Raw genomic sequence first — 16,085 nt, forward strand, 5'->3', positions numbered from 1 at the left:
GATGGACTCCTCACGAGACTCGTCGTTTTCCCCACACAAGGTCCAGCCATCTCAACTCGGTACTGCACACGTCCTATTGCAGAATTTCCCCGCATGCCAACCCCGGCTTTGTGGGGAAAATGGATCTGCCATCCCGTCATTGCTGGTGGTAACCCCCTCCAGAAAGCAGGATGGGTGGGCAGGGCAATCTTTTTTTTTCTTTTCTGACGATCGGCCTGAAAAAAAAAGGAGGTTGGGGTTTTATCCGATGGGTGATTAAATAATAAAACCCCAGTCGGCCTCGACTCGTCCAAAATGTTGTACCCACGATACTCTCATTCTTTTGTTTTTGTTTAGTTGGCATAGCGGTGGAAGTGCCTTTCCCCTCTCGGACAAGATGGACAGCAGCGAGGTTGGCAAGGCGTTGTCCAACACGCATCACGAAACTCATGATGCCCAGGTCAACAAGAACCGCCCCGTCAGCAGAGGGGCCGACACGGCTGCGCAGATGATTGGCGGTCGGCAGGTTGTGGTTACGGATGAAGATGTCGGTCGCAACAATGAATCCCGTGTCGGAAGGTGTCCAGAAAAGCAAGAAACGCAAGAAACGCAAGAAAAGCAACACTGACAAAAAAACCACTTTGTCGCCAACAGAATAAACGAATCCGCAGATTGACCGACAAGAGGATCCTGACCATCCTCGTGTGGATCTACTTCCTCCAGATCCTGGACAAGAGCGTGCTCGGCTACGGGGCCATCTTTGGCATGCGCGAGGACTGCAACCTGACGGGCGACCAGTACTCGCTGGTGTCGTCCATCTCGGCCATCGTGCAGCTGGCGTGGCAGCCGTTCTCGTCGTGGCTGATCGTCAAGGTGCCGCACCGGATCCTGATGCCGTCGCTCGTGTTTGGCTGGGGCGTGGCGCAGACCTTCATGGCGCTGTGCCACAACTACCAGGGCCTGATGGCCACGCGCGCGCTGCTGGGCCTGTTCGAGGCCGGCTGCCTGCCGCTCTTCTCCATCATCACCAGCCAGTGGTACCGCCGCGCCGAGCAGCCCATGCGCGTGGCCTGCTGGTACGGCACCAACGGGCTCTCGACCATGTTCGCGGCCGCCGTGTCGTACGGCCTGGGCCAGATCAGCGGCGACATCCACAGCTGGCAGATCCTCTTCATCTTTGTCGGGCTCATGACCGTCGTCTCGGCCCCCGTGTGCTACTGGTTCCTCGACAACGACATACCGTCCGCGCGCTTCCTCGACGACGAGGACAAGCTCAAGGCCATCGAGCGCCTGCGCGCCAACCAGACCGGCACCGGCAGCCGCGACTTTAAAATGTCCCACGTCTGGGAGGCGCTGCTGGAGCCCAAGACGTGGCTCTTCTTCGGGCTGGCCATGTGCGTCAACACGACGGCCGCCGTGACCAACACCTTTGGCCCCATTGTGGTCGCGGGCTTCGGCTTCGACAAGTACCGCGCGTCGCTGCTCAACATACCGTTTGGCGTGGTGCAGCTGCTCGTCATCTTTCCGTCGTCGTGGGCCGCGCACCGCTACCGGATCAAGTCGGCGTTCCTGGCCATCATCATGCTGCCCGTGCTGGCGGGGTCCATCATGCTGTACGTCCTGGACCGCAGCACCGTGGCGCCGCTGCTGACGGCCTACTACTTTCTGGCCTTTGTCTTTGGCGGCAACCCGCTCATCGTGTCGTGGATGATATCCAACACGGGCGGCACCACCAAGAAGTCGGTCATCATGTCGCTGTACAACGCCGGCAGCTCCGCCGGCAACATCATCGGCCCGCTGCTGTTCAACCAGGTCGACGCCCCTTATTACCACTCGGGCCTGACAAAGGTCATGGGCATCACCTGCGCCCTCGTGGCCGCCATCGGCCTGCAGGCCGCCAACCTCGTCTTCCTCAACAAGATGCAGGAGAAGAGGAGGGTCGCCAACGGCAAGCCGAGGAAGATCAAGGACCTGTCCATGCAGCACGACTACGCGCAAGCGGCCGAGACGGAGCAGGAGGAGGGCGAGGGTGGCGTCAGGCTCGGCGAGAATGCCTTTATGGACTTGACCGACAGGCAGAACGACGAGTTTGTGTATGTGTACTAGACTAGAACTAGAGCGATATTAAGGGTCGAGCATGATGACAATCTTGGGCGTTGCTGGTTTGAAGACATTATCACAGCCAATGTTATGAAAAAATGTATTGCTAGTTTGGATAAAATGGGCTATGCAAGCAAAAGGGGTTGATTTGTGATTTAAAAAAGAAAACATGATATCAAAAGATGGTATTCTGAACGTTTCGAGCAATAATCAGTGACAAAGGAGATGCGCTGTATGGCAGGTATACACGAGAAAAAGAAAACACAAGCAAAAGAAACAAAAGAAAAAGAAACACAAAGAAAAGTGGGCAATTATACAACAACGAAAACAACCACAACAACAGCAACCTCACAACATCACAACCTCACAGCCTCACAACCGCAAAACATCACCAGGCCTGCCAACCAACTCCTCCACACAGGCGGCAACCTCGGCCAGCACCTCGTCGGCCTGCTCCCTCCAGGCCTCAAACGTGACAATCTCCACGGTCAGCCTCCTGCCCCCATCCGCCACAAAGGCCTGGCACTTCCACTCGCGCAGCGGCTCCTGGTGCGGGTAGATGGTCTCGGTGGTGGCGCCGAGGCCGCGGAAGCCCAGGTCCTCGACGTGCTCGACGTCCTGGTGGACGACGGTGTCGAACCAGTCGACGGCCGGCCAGCCGGGGCAGCACAGGCGGGCAATCTCGGCGAGGGCCAGGCCCTCGTGCGCCGACGAGGCGGCGTGCTGCTCCTGCACGGCCTCGAGCAGGTCGGCGCCGGTGGTGACGCCGGGGGCGAACCGCGCGCGGAACGGCACGTACTGCCAGCAGGGGCCGACGACGCGCTCGGCCGCCGCGAACCCCGTGCCGCGGCCCGACACCACCTCGCCAAAGAGCACGTCGGCCAGCCCGCGCCGCCGCGCCAGGCACAGCGCCCAGGCCGCCGTCGGGATGGTCGCCACCGTGATGCCCGCCGCCGTGCCCGCCGCCCCCGAGATGTCCAGCGTCCGGTCCACGGCATAGTGCCGCCGGCCCGCCGCGGGCACCTGCGTCATGGCCCCGAGGTCCGGCCGCAGCACCGTCGGCGGCGCCGAGCCCGCCAGCAGTTCCCTCCAGTAGCCGACGCTGCGGGGGTTCGCGGTGCCGAGGGTGTGGTGGACGAAGCGCGAGAAGGGGATCGTCTCGGCGGCGGCCGCCTGCCCGGTGTACAGGGCCTCGAGCTGGCGGAGGATGAGCGGCAGGCAGATCTCGTCGTACTGCGCGTGCGAGATGCGCAGCACGAGGGCGCCGGGCGCGCTGGTCGCGCTGGTTTGCGCCCTGACGAGGTACCACTTGACAAAGGCGGCGCCCTCGGGGATGTCGCCCTCGATGTCCCGGTTGCAGAGCTGGTGGGTGAACTTTTGCACGTCGGTGCCTGGTGCCACGTCGTGGTGGTCAAACTCGGCAGCCATGTCGTCGAGCACGACGCCGTAGCAGACCTTGTTCTGCGCGGTGGCAAACACCGTGCGCAGGATCTCGTTGCGTTGCACCACCTCGCGACAGACCTGCTGCAGGCGGGCCACGTCGAGGCCGCGGTGGTCGTCAAAGTACATGGCTTCGTAGCGCATCGAGAAGCGGGGCGTCTGGGTGCTGCCGGTAACCGCAACGGTCTGCAGCGGACGGGTCGGGTAGGCGTCGGAAACCTTCCAAGGCTTGCTGAGCTTGGGCTTGATCTGCTGGTCGACGAACGTGTCGACGTCGCCAACGTCCTCGATAAGCGAAAAGGGAGTAGCAACAGGTTCATTTGTGCCGGAACCCTCTCCCTGCGCCTCGTTTGCCGTCATGCTGATATCCTCGGCCATCTCCGCCATGGCGGCAAGCGTCTTGGTCTTGAAGATTTGCGCCACCGAGATCTTGAAGCCGGCAGGCCGCGCTTCCGAGACAAGCTTCATGGCACCGATGGAGTCGCCACCCAGCTTGAAAAAGCTGTCGTCCGCACCGATGCCGTCAGCCTCGATATATAAAATCTGCGCCCAGAGGCTGCGCAAGCGCACCTCTTTGGCAGAAAGCTGCTCAGACCCCTTCTGAACCCTGGCTGACCTGTCCTCTACCGGCCGAGGCGGCAGGACCCTCTCGCCCTTGCGGCCCATGTGGACCAGCTTGCCTTGCTGGTCAAACTTGGCAAGCTGACCGGTGGCGTGCAGGTGGACGGCGCCCTCGCCATCGACCGCCGGGACCTGGATGTGCCACGCCGGAACGTCGATGGCAGGGAGGCTCAGGGCGCTGGGGCTGTCGACCACAATCTCGCCCACGGCGCCGCGCGGCACAAGAAGCTGGTTCGTGTCGGGATCCACCAGCCAGACCCTGTCCACCGTGGCGCCGACATCCACCGACCCAACAGCACCGCGACCGAGCAGGTCCAGCTCGGCCAGCGTCTCGACGGCGGCAGGGCTGCCCGCCGTCACGGACCGCACGACGTCCCCGACGCTGACGCGGTCGTCGACCAGGCCCTCGCACAGCAGCGCCGTGACGTCGCGGAGCATCTGCAGCACGCGCTGCATGGTGGGCACGTCGACGGCGCGCGAGTCGAAGCTGGCCATGACGTGGTAGCCGTCGGCGGCCAGGGCGCACACCAGCATGAGGGCGTAGGTGTTGAACTTGAGGGCCTCCCTGGCGGCCTCGGCGTCGTTGGCGGGCACGAGGCGGCTGGCCGGGTAGGCGGGGTCGAAGGGGTGGTCGGCGGCGGCGGGGTGCAGGACCAGGCCGGTGCGCAGCTCGCAGGCCTCCATGGCGTCGGGGCTGACGCGGCGGATGTGCTGCAGCCCCGTGTGCTCAAAGGGGATCTGGCGCACCGTCTGGTCCTGGATGCGCGCCAGGAACTCGGCCACGCGGCACTGCCGGTCCACGGCCACGCGGATCGGCACCGTGGTGATCATGGGGCCCTCGATGAGGTCGGCGCCCGCCACGGGGGCGTTGCGGCCCGTCAGCGTCTCGCCAAAGACCACGTCGTCGTGCCCGGCAAACGTGGCTGCCACGAGCGCCCAGGCCCCGCGCACAATGGTGGCCGTCGTGGTGGCCGAGCCGCTGCTCCTGGGCGGCGCGGGGACCGTCATCTCCAGCAGGGAGTCGGCCTGCGTCATGTAGCCCTCGTGCGGCAGGGCGGGGAACTGGACCGCCGTGGCTCCCTCCAGCTGCTGGCGCCAGTAGGCCTCGCAGGCGCCCTGGTCCACCTCGCTGAGGAACCGGATAAAGTGCTTGAACTCGGCCGGCCTCTCGGTGGCGAGGCCGTCGTAGGCCCGGTTGACCCGGTCAATGACGAGAGGCATCGCCCAGCCGTCGTACAGCGCGTGGTGCATGGTCAGGACAAAGTCGACCTGGTCCGCGCTTCGAACCAGGCCGTAGCGCACAAGAGGCTTGCCCAGGTCCATGGGCTCGTCTCGGTCCGCCTCGAGATACGCCTCGACTGTTGCGCCCGAGCGCCACTCGATCGGCCCCTGAACCACGACCTGCTGCAGGCCGTGACCAGGGACTTGGATGATGCGCGTCCTGAGAATGGCAGACTCCCTAGCCGCCGTCTCAAACGCACCTTGGAGCCTTCTCGCCTCGGTCATGTCTGCCAGTCGCAAAACTCGCTGAGCAACATACGAGTCTGGGAACTTGGCCGACAGAGCCATGAGGCCCTCCTGCAGAGGAGTGCAGGGGTAAACATCCTCAACCGCTGACTCCTTGACGTTGCAGTATTTACTCGCGGCTCGTCTCGCCTCCTCGGGCGTCCACGTCTTTTCAATCAGGGAAAAGGGAGCAATATTTTGCGGTTCAGAGCTGCCCAGGTCACCGTCGACAACAGCAACGGCAGCCATGTCCACGAGCGTGTGGTTGTCAAAGACCTGCGCGACGGTGAGAGCGATGCCCTCGCCCCGCGCGGCCGAGACGAGCTTCATGGCCCTCAGCGAATCGCCGCCGATGCCAAAGAAGCTGTCCCGCAGACCAATCTCGACGTCGGTGCCGAGGACCCTCGCCCAGAGCGACGCGAGGGACCGCTCCAGGTCGCTGAGGGGCCTCGCGGGCTTGGGCGCCAGCAGCCGCAGCTTTGCAATCTGCTCGCGCGTCATGGAGGCGCCCAGGGCCTTGAGCCGCTTGCGGTCGATCTTGGCCGAGGCCAGCACCGGCATGCTCTGCAGCGGGATGTAGGCGGCGGGGACCATGTAGCGCGGCAGCTCCTCGCCCAGCAGGCCGTCCATGTCGGCCACGATGGCGCCCAGCTCGGGGCTGAGCTTGACCACGTCGTCGAGGCCGACCTTGTCGTTTTTGACCTTTTTGGTCTTGGTCTTGGTGCCGTTGACCACGGGCTGCTGCTCGTCCACAAACACCACCAGCGTCGGCTCTGCGCCGCTCGGACGCACCACCTCGGCCGCGATCTTGACGCAGGGCGGCAGGTTCTTGCGCAGGTGGTACTCGATCTCGGACAGCTCGATGCGCTGCCCGCGCAGCTTGACCTGCTGGTCCTTGCGGCCGACAAACACAATGTAGCCGTTGGCGTCGTACTTGACCAGGTCGCCCGTCTTGTAGAGCAGGCCGCGGCGGCCCTTGGACCCGGTGTGGCCCTGGCGCAGCCAGATGGGGTCCCTGACAAAAACCTCGGCCGTCTTGTCGGGCTGGCCGAGGTAGCCGAGGCCGACGACGGGGCCCTCGATCAGCAGCTCGCCGACGGACCCGACGGGCATCAGCCGGTTGTGGTCGTCCGGGTGGACGATCCAGGTGACGGCGCCGGTGCCCTTGCCGATGGTGGTGTTGTCGGCGCACACCTCGTGGTTGATGGTGCAGCCCACGGTGCACTCGGACGGCCCGTAGGCGATGACCACCTTGGTCAGGCGACTCCAGGCGGCCGCGTCGCCGGCGCTGACCGCCTCGCCGCCGAGGCCCAGCACGTCCAGCGAGCGCATCACCGTCTCGGGGTCCTCCAGCACGCGCGCCACGCTCGGCGTCATGTGCGCCATGTTGGCGCCGCTGGCCAGGATCGCCGCCCCGAGGTTGTCGACCCGCCCCGCCTCGCTCGGCACGCACACCGTGCCCCCCTGCATCAGCGTGCACAGCATGCAGTCGATGCTGACGTCGAACGCGTAGCTGGCGAACTCGAACACGCGGCTCGTCTCGCCGTAGCCCACCGCCTCCGCCCGCGGGATCGCCCCCGACACGAAGTTGGCGTGGCTGCACACCACCCCCTTGGGCACCCCCGTGCTGCCCGACGTGAAGATGACGTACATGGCGCTGTCGGCCGGCACCACCGGGAGGAAGCCCGCCGACGCCCCCACTCCCCAGCCGGCGTGCTGCAGCGTCGTGTCGTCGGACGCGACGAGGACCACGGCGGGCTTTTGCTTTTGCTTTTGCTTTTGCTTTTTGTCTTGCCGGCTGCACTCCTCGTCCCCGTCCTGGGCAATGCGCCGTGCCAGGTCGGCCTGCAGCTTGGAGCAGACGACGGCCTTGGCGCCCGTCTGGGACGCGATGGTCTTGAGCCTCGCCTCTGGCTGCGCCGGGTCCGTCAAGACGAACGCCGCTCCAGACTTGAGGACGCCGAGCAGCGCCGGCGTGGTCCAGCGGGACTTTTCAAAGACGAGCATCACGATGTCGCCGACGCGCACGCCGGCCTGCGCGCGAAGCTGGCGGGCTATCGTGTTGCTCAGCGACTCGAGCTCGCGGTATGTAAACTCGCCGTCCCAGGCCTGCACTGCCACTTTGTCAGGGGTGCTGATGCTTCGCTCCGAGACGAGGTCGTGTATGCACCGCTCGACCGTCGGCGGCATCGAGGCGTTCCAGAACCAAATCTGGTTCAGGTCCTCGTTGGAGGGACCGATGAGGTCCCAGACCAGACGAGCCGAGCCGGGCTGGCCGTCCACGGATGTGCCTGGCTTGGACATGATGACTTGTGAGAGTATGGCTGTGAGGTATCTTGTGTAGGCCTGCAGTGCCCTGCCGGCCCACCAGCGTGTGATTTCCGAATTTGTCCATTCGAACGAGATGACCAGTTGTCCGGGCGACGTCTTGAGTTTGATACAAACATTATACTGTAGGCAGCGCAAGAGTCAAGTTAGCAAGCGTAAGCAAACGTAAACAAACGTAGAGGCATACATCAGCCAAGACAGCATCTGCTTCTGACAAGGGGTTGACTAGGTCTAGTTATAGAACCACTCACAGCAATCTGAGAAACCGCCCCCTTTCTACCATCCGACTGCGCCGCATCGGTAAAGTATACAGTACTGTTGGCCCCGACCCTCTCATCCGCTCTGCCGAGGGTGCCTTGGACGAGCCGCTCTGCCTCCGCGTGGGCCTCTTGAATGGTCGCACCGGGCGCGACCATGAACTTGGCCACTTGGGCCGTGAAGGTCTGGGCCCCGCCGTCGGACCGCGTGGTCGGCGAGTCGCGGTGCGACGTCCAATCCTCGACGTAGCGACCGAGCCTCAGCGCCTCGACGCCGTCCTCCTCGCCGGACCGGGCCACCAGGAGCCGCCACGCCAGCAGCGCCGCGCTCAGGGGTATGTCTGCCGGCTTGCAGTAGGTGAGGAACCCGTCGCGCGTCCTCGTGTACAGCGTCGTCGACGTCGCTGATGCGCCGGCGGAGCTGCTGCCGCTTGGTCGTGTCTGGAATCCGCGGGCTGCAGAGTCTGAACGTCCACTCCGGAGCGCTTCCGGGTCCTGTGGTGTGAGCTGCAGCATCTTTTGTGTAGGGTATTATGTGTTATGCGGCAGACTGGGGTCAATGTTCCAAAAATGTACAAGACTTGGTAGGCTGTCGTGTGGGAGCCCGGTATATAATGTGATGGTGGTGCAGCGATGGTGCAGCGATGATGCAGCTGTGCAGCTGTGCAGCTGTACATAAAAGGATAAAACTCGGTGGAGAGAGAAAAAGAAACAAAGACCAAGACAAGACAAGACAGGGACGGTGAGGACAATAAACACCACAGGGCAGATCAGATAAGATTACCAAATCCGCCGGGGGAACGGCACATATATACCCCTCGCATACATGTGACAGGCTCCGACGGGAAGGGGGCCCTGAAAAAAGTGCCGTACTGAAGGGGTGCCTCTAACCACGGACTGCCACAACCACGGACTGCCAAACAGACATCACTCTCGGCCTGGGCGTGAGCAGACAGACGCTAGTGGAGGATGGAGGTGGGCACTTGCCCGTACTCGGCCAGGACCGGAAGGTTGCAAATATCCAGTGCTACCAAGTCTGGATCATATGGGTCGAGTGGAGTGCATAGGCGAGGCACCTGTCACCGAGGCCGGCACCGGCGACGCCATGATCCAGGGTTCAAAAATATCCTCCTCTACTACACCATCTACGACGCAGGTTCGGTCACTCTTTGATCAGTGATCTGTTCAACAAGATTAGATCATGCACAGGTGCAAAGATCAAAAAAAAAGGGGGTTTGTCCTATACTTGGGTTATCGTGAAATTGGTAACTTTGATTGGACATGCTCGACATGCAACATTAAAGTGCAAAGATTCTACTATTCTAAGTAAGCTTGCATGAGATCGCTCGACCCCGTTCATGCCCTCAGGGTGGGTAAGGGTGTGGATAATCATGGTTAATCGTTGAATGACGAAAGAAATACCACGATCGGCAAGTGGGCGTGTACGAGACAAGCGCAAACGTCGTGCAAACATGCGCTGATCATCGACCGGGTGACTGGTAACATCCGGAACCGGTCTGCAGAGCTCTGGGGTTTGAGTTCTAGATAGCTCGACGCAAGTCAGTCGAGTTGGACTAGAACTAGGTCTAGTCCTAATAGTTCTCGTCCAAGTATTTCTTGTCCTTGTCCTTTTGCTGGACGTTGAAAGATGCGTCGTACGCGAGCCAGGAAATGTCAGGGTTTGGGAGGCAAATAGGACGACATCATTCTCATGCACGACAAAAAGGGAGGGTTGTATGGGGTGGGGTTTTCCTGTGGCGCACTCCCTCCCATTCCACACTCCCATCGACGTATTCAGGGCAGACCGGCAAGGGGACCACTGGGTAGAATCGGAAGAAAATTACGCTACTCCTCGACAGACGGAGTGCCGGGTTTAGCTCCGTTTCTGGCAGCCAGGAGGTGTGGGCTTTTTTTATCCGGCTTCGGTAGAAGCAGAAGCCTGCGTCTGCCAAGTTCGTCGTGGTGGTCCTCCCCCACCGGCGGCTCCAAAGCTGCCTTGTGATGCAATACCGGCATTTGTCCGTCCGACGTTGTACCGTATACGGTGGATTGAGAAAGAAAAAAAAATGGTGTGTTTGACGAGCGGCAGACTTTTGTGCAAAGTACAAAGTAATTAGTTGCTCAGCTTGGCGGTTGAAATGGGCAAAAGATAGCCAGAGTCTGACTCCGTCGCTAAAAGAGTCGCCAGATAAAAAGCACTAGAGCTGGTTGAGGGTTATTGCTTTCCCGCAAATGCCCGTGCCAGCCCAGTCACCGAGGTTGACATTAACATTAACATGAGGCACTTAAGAGCAACGAGCGCCCCGTCGTTCAAGTTTGGGTCCAGACCTGCAGCAAATCACGGCGTCGCATTGCGATTGGTGGCAAAACCCTGCATGTAACCCTAGTATGACCATGACCCAACCAACGCTCCATCAAAGTTATCAGATCCGCGCTGCGAGTGGATCCCACCGAGCAAAATTTTTTATCAGATCAAAAAAGACCGACGTCGCCCCATCGATACCCCTGCAAGCCCTGTTCGTCAAACCCCCTCCTTCACCAAGCAACCACCCAAACCCTCCACCCAAGCCATCCACCTTCCCACCTTGAACCAGAAAAAAGAGACTCGGCGCCTCGGCCAAATTGGAAATTCGCTCGCCATGATCAAGTCGCTCGCAATAATGGGGAGTTCACAACCGTACGGCCACATTAAACAACTCCCGAGAACGACACTGCTAGCATGAACGAGCAACGGGATGTTCCGGAAACACAGTCGAGTCAAGACCGGGCCAGCCTAGATGTATTCGAGAACGCGCAATGCTCCGTAAAATGGATAGCAAATTACCGGTCAAAGTCAGTCAAAGTGAGTCAAAGTCAATCAAGGTCCGTATAGCCTGCCCAAGGAGAAAAAGGAGAAAGAAAAAAAAAGGACTGCTACTCTACGCGTGGATCGACTTGTGGGCCGGCACTGAAATTGTCTCCATTCGCCTGCATCGGTGGCCCCCTTGGCGTTCTGCATCGGAGCATGGCATACATACCCGACGGTCGTCGCCGAGGAATTCCTTTTTCGACCTCCAAGACGGCCCTTTTGTCAACCGCGTCCGAGAGAGCTGTCGAGAACGCTGCCTGCTGCGTTGCGTCTCTGTAGACGTTTTGTCTGTTCACGGTTCGTCTCGTGTTTTTGTCTGTCGTTGCAATGTCAGCTGATAGGGAACCTCGTCGCAGCGATGCTGCTGCCGCTGCTGTCGTCGACGAGACGGGTGTGGTGGCTACCCCTCAGCCGACCGACGCCGAGCAAAAGGGCGACAAGCAGTCTTCGGTAGGTCAAGGCTTCAAAAGGCTGCAATCAGCTTTCCCATCCGTGCCTCGCCAAGCACCCATTTGATAGCTAATGCGCAATCCTACAGAGCTCGTCACAAATCTTGACCTTTCTCAGCCTCCTCTTCCGCACCAAGCCGACATGGGTCGACGTCGCGCTCGTGCTGGTGGGCACCGTCTCGGCGATCGCGGCCGGGACGCCGACGCCGCTCATCGGCATCGTGCTCGGAAACATGATGGACGAGCTCAACAGCGCCAGCTGCGCGGTCAAGGACAGCGGCGACCCGTTCGCCATCGAGCCGCGCATCAACGCGTCGGTCAAGCTCCTGGTCGCCATCGCGGCGGCGCAGTTCTGCCTCATCTACCTCTACGCCGTCTGCTGGCGGCTGCAGAGCGAGCGCCTGACGCACCGGCTCCGCGACGGCTACTTCCGCTCCGTCCTGGCGCACGAGCCCGCCTTCTTCGACGACCGCAGCGCCGGCCAGGTCTCGTCGCGGCTGAGCGCCGACTGCGCCGCCGTCCAGGCCGGCACCTCGGAGAAGGTCGGCACCGTCATCGGCCAGGTCTCCTTCTTTTGCACCTCGTTCATCGTCGCCTTTGTGCGCCTGCCCGTCCTGGCCGGCATCATGACCTGCGTCCTGCCCGCCTTTCTCGCCATGTCCTGGCTCACCGGCGGCCACCTGGTCAAGTTCTCCGGCCGCGTCATGGAGGCTTCGGCGTCCGCTGCGTCCATCGCCTCCGAGGCGCTCAACAACGTCGCCGTCGTGCAGGCCTTTGGGGCCGGCCCGAGGCTCGAGGCCAAGTTCGCTTCGCACATGGCTTCCTCGAGGACCGCCGGCATCAAGAAGGCGTTCGTGGCGTCGCTCCAGGCGGGCTCCATCTACTTTATCAGCTACTGCGCCAACTCGCTTGCCTACTGGCAGGGTAGCCGCATGATTGCCGATTCGCAACGGAATGGGGGAGACACCAGCGTCGGAAAGGTCTTTACCGTGGTTTTTTTGATAGTCGATGGTACGTCTTGACCTAAACGGGCCATTATCGATTGACATGTGCTGACCAAGTACTCCAGCTTGCATCGTTCTCGGCGGCATCGCCCCAATGCTGCCCCTTTTTGGTGGTGCCTCGTCCGCCTACCTTCGCCTCAAGGCAGACATGGAGCAGCCCAGCTCCATCGACGGCACCGACGACTCTGGCCATCGTCTACCGCACGATACGCCAGGTGCCATAGAACTGCAAGGGGTGTCATTTTCATACCCTTCCAGACCGGAGCAGCTCGCCCTCAGCGACGTCAACCTTTACTTCCCTGCCGGCAAACACACCGCCCTTGTTGGTCTCTCCGGCAGTGGCAAGTCCACCGTGGCGGCGCTCGTCTCGCGCCTGTACGACCCCCTGAGCGGCACCGTCACATTCGACGGCGTCGATATCCGCCAGCTCAACGTCGGCAACCTCCGCAGCTTCATCAGCCTCGTGCAGCAGGAGGCGCCGCTGTTCGACCGATCCGTGCTCGAGAACATTGCCCTGGGGCTCGTCAACTCCCCCGCGCCCGCCCACGAAAAGTTCAAACCCATCCTCAACGGGCCCACCCTCGCCAACCTCGTCGCCAGCGGAGGCAAGGACGTCCTCGCCCTCGCGCGCAGCCAGGACCCCATCCTGGCCGAGCTGGTCGAGCTTGTATACGCGGCGGCGCAGCTGGCGGACGCCACCTTCATCGAGCGGTTCGACAACGGCTACGGCACGCAGGTCGGCGTGGGCGGCAAGCTGGTCAGCGGCGGGCAGCGGCAGCGCATCGCCCTGGCGCGGGCCCTCATCCGCGACCCCAGGGTCCTGGTCCTGGACGAGGCGACCGCGGCTCTGGATTCGGCCAGCGAGAAGCGCATCCAGGCCGCCATCGACCGCGTGGCTGCCGCCGGGGGACGGACCGTCATTTCCATCGCCCACCGGCTCTCGACCATCCGCAACGCCGACAACATCGTCGTCATGCGCGACGGCAGGGTCGTCGAGCAGGGCGCGTACGCCGACCTGGTCGCCTCTGGCGGCGCCTTTGCGGCCATGGTGAACCTCCAGGGCATCGGCTCGGGCGACGACCGCGACAGCGTCTTGTCTGCCGGCAGCACGTGCATCGACGCAAAGGGTGCCGAGGGGGTCGTGTCGGTAAATGAAAAAGATCAAGCAGTCAAGTCTGAGCGCTCTAGCGAACAGGCCGACAAGACACCGATCCCCGCAGGCTCAAACGACGAAAAGACCGAGGCCCCTGCGGACAAGGATCCCGAAAAGCCTGCGTCAGAGGTCGTCAGGGGGGTTGGCTGGCTTGTTCGGCCGAGCATCTGGTGGCTCATCATGGGCATCATTGGTGCCGTCATCGTGGGTTGCGCATTCAGCGCTTCTGGTCTCCTCGTCGGAAACACCCTTGCTCTTCTCAATCCCTGCGTCACCACCCCTGAAGGTGTTTTGAGGTTTGGACAGCTGTTTGGTGGCCTGATTTTCATGCTTGCCTTTGTCGAGCTGGTGGCAAACATCGGCAGCTGGCTTGGCTTCGGCGTCGTCTCGGAGAACATTCTCTACAAGACCAAGGTCCTGTCCCTGCGGGCGTTGATGAGCCAGACGGTGGAGTGGCACCAGTCCGAGGGACGCACGCCCGCGTCGCTGCTCTCCATCATCACCAAAGACGGCGCCGCCCTGCAGGGGTTCAGCGGCTCCATCGTGGGCACCCTGCTGTCGATCCTGGTCAACTTTCTGTTCGCCATCATTCTGTCCCACGTTCTGGCCTGGAAGCTTGCGCTGGTCTGCCTCGTGGTGGTGCCGATCCTCCTGACCGCGGGCATCATGCAGTTCCGCGCATTCGCGCGCTTCGACGAGAAGCACGAAAAGGCCTACGCCAGCGCCATCGGCATCACGGTCGAGGCGGTCAACTCGATGAAGACGGTGGCCAGCCTGTCGCTGGAGAAGGAGCTGATTGGGACGTATCGCCGCACGCTCAAGGGCCCGCGGACGGACATGCTCAAGGCCAGCCTGCACACCAACGTCTGGCTCTCGGTCGCCAGCAGCACCGGCTTCTTCGTCAACGGCCTGGTCTACTGGTGGGGGTCCCAGCTCATCATGAGGGGCGAGAACACCCAGAGCCAGTTCTTCACCGTCAACATCGCCCTCCTGGTGAGCGCGAACCTCTGGGGCCACACCTTTGCCCTGGCCCCCGAGATCTCGCGCGCCAGGTCCTCCGCCTCGAGGATCCTCGGCCTGATCGACCTGACTCCCGATCGCGACCTTCCCCTCCCCGACAAGGGCAGAGCCGGCGAGAAGGAGAAGCAAAAGGACGTCGAGGCGTCCGCCGAGCCCAAGCCCCCACCGCCGGCGACGCTGCTGTCGTCCGACGGCGAGAACCGCGGCGTGGCCATCACCTTCCGCGACGTGTCGTTTGCCTACCCGACGCGGCCCAACGTGCCCATCCTCAACGGCGCCAGCTTCACCGTGGCGCCGGGCCAGTTCGTGGGGCTGGTGGGCCCGTCGGGCGCAGGCAAGTCCACGATCCTCGCGCTGATGCAGCGCCTGTACGCGCCGAGCGCGGGCAGCATCGCGGTGGACGGCGTGGACGTGAGCAGCGCGGCGGGGCGGGCGGCGTTTCCTTGCGACGAGGTGGCGGTGGTGCCGCAGGACAGCGCGCTGTTCGACGGCACGGTGCGCTTCAACGTGGGGCTGGGGGCGCGGCCGGGCCGCGAGGCCACCGACGCCGAGATCGAGGAGGCCTGCCGCCTGGCCAACCTGCACGACACCATCGTCGGGACGCTGCCCCGCGGCTACGACACCGAGTGCGGGCCCAACGGCAGCCGGCTGAGCGGCGGCCAGCGCCAGCGGCTGGCCATCGCGCGCGCCCTCGTCCGCAGGCCCAGGCTGCTGCTGCTGGACGAGAGCACGTCCGCCCTCGACGCCGAGAGCGAGGCCGCCCTGCAGGAGGGGCTCGAGAGGGTCGCCCGCGGCATCACCGTCGTCGCCATCACCCACCGCCTGCACACGGTGCAAAAGGCCAATGTCATACTGGTGGTTGAGGGCGGCAGGGTCGTCGAGAGGGGTACGCACCGCGAGCTCATGGAGAGGAGCGAGAGCTACCGCGTCAATGCCATGCAGCAGATGCTGCAGTGAGCTGTTGGGGGTAGAGTTTGTGCTGTCAGCTTCGAAGCTTTTTGTAGATTGAGAATGCAAAGTCTTTTATTTTTTCTTTTGTCTTTGGGGGATACCATAGAGGTCTATAGATCAGCGAGCATTGGGTGTTAAAATAGTCATCAAAGCAGAATTATAATTATCCCTTGATTTTTCTCACTTGCTGTACCTCGCGGGCGCAAAATATGATGGCCGATGATTGATGGGCAGGTTTTTGGCCCTTGGGCAAAGTGATCAGCCTTTAAATATCCTTACCATCCTTACCATATCCAACAGTACTGCCTTGAGTAGTGCTTTTCTTTATCACTTGGACGAGTTGGAAAGGCAACCAAAATCAGTGCCTACGTAAGCTGGAGGCTGCAATGTATCCTAGCATTCTCTCGTTCCTTCTTTGTTAGTCTGTTT

General features: G+C 61.9%; 3 protein-coding genes across 3 annotated transcripts; 2 read left to right on the forward strand and 1 right to left on the reverse strand.

Annotated features, from left to right (window-relative positions):
- Positions 1-176: 176 nt before the first annotated feature.
- MGG_15624 (MFS transporter) lies at positions 177-2,274 on the forward strand. Its single transcript, XM_003713958.1, has 2 exons — positions 177-526; positions 634-2,274. The coding sequence occupies exons 1-2, from the start codon at positions 377-379 to the stop codon at positions 2,083-2,085; spliced, it is 1,602 nt and encodes a 533-aa protein (XP_003714006.1). The 5' UTR covers positions 177-376; the 3' UTR covers positions 2,086-2,274.
- On the reverse strand, positions 2,148-8,982 carry MGG_14767 (non-ribosomal peptide synthetase). The gene is made up of 2 exons (XM_003713959.1): positions 8,226-8,982; positions 2,148-8,097 (listed from the first exon to the last, which is right to left on the reverse strand). Exons 1-2 carry the CDS (start codon positions 8,745-8,747, stop codon positions 2,452-2,454), a joined length of 6,168 nt encoding a protein of 2,055 aa, XP_003714007.1. The 5' UTR covers positions 8,748-8,982; the 3' UTR covers positions 2,148-2,451.
- A 1,792-nt stretch (positions 8,983-10,774) lies between these two features.
- Positions 10,775-15,826, forward strand: MGG_08970 (leptomycin B resistance protein pmd1). The gene is made up of 3 exons (XM_003713960.1): positions 10,775-11,529; positions 11,618-12,539; positions 12,598-15,826. The coding sequence occupies exons 1-3, from the start codon at positions 11,407-11,409 to the stop codon at positions 15,660-15,662; spliced, it is 4,110 nt and encodes a 1,369-aa protein (XP_003714008.1). The 5' UTR covers positions 10,775-11,406; the 3' UTR covers positions 15,663-15,826.
- Positions 15,827-16,085: the final 259 nt, after the last annotated feature.

The sequence above is a fragment of the Pyricularia oryzae genome, chromosome 2 (assembly GCF_000002495.2).
Source record: "Pyricularia oryzae 70-15 chromosome 2, whole genome shotgun sequence".
Taxonomy (NCBI): Eukaryota; Fungi; Ascomycota; class Sordariomycetes; order Magnaporthales; family Pyriculariaceae; genus Pyricularia; species Pyricularia oryzae.

Excerpts from the sequence above, each read along its gene's own strand:
- MGG_15624 (XM_003713958.1), top strand. The coding sequence starts at position 377 with ATGGACAGCAGCGAGGTTGGCAAGGCGTTGTCCAACACGCATCACGAA. Across the intron at positions 527-633 it reads TTGTGGTTACGGATGAAGAT|AATAAACGAATCCGCAGATT; the intron begins GTCGGTCGCAAC and ends TGTCGCCAACAG.
- MGG_14767 (XM_003713959.1), bottom strand. The coding sequence starts at position 8,747 with ATGCTGCAGCTCACACCACAGGACCCGGAAGCGCTCCGGAGTGGACGT. Across the intron at positions 8,098-8,225 it reads GGGCGGTTTCTCAGATTGCT|TATAATGTTTGTATCAAACT; the intron begins GTGAGTGGTTCT and ends CGCTGCCTACAG.
- MGG_08970 (XM_003713960.1), top strand. The coding sequence starts at position 11,407 with ATGTCAGCTGATAGGGAACCTCGTCGCAGCGATGCTGCTGCCGCTGCT. Across the intron at positions 11,530-11,617 it reads AGGGCGACAAGCAGTCTTCG|AGCTCGTCACAAATCTTGAC; the intron begins GTAGGTCAAGGC and ends GCAATCCTACAG. Across the intron at positions 12,540-12,597 it reads GGTTTTTTTGATAGTCGATG|CTTGCATCGTTCTCGGCGGC; the intron begins GTACGTCTTGAC and ends CAAGTACTCCAG.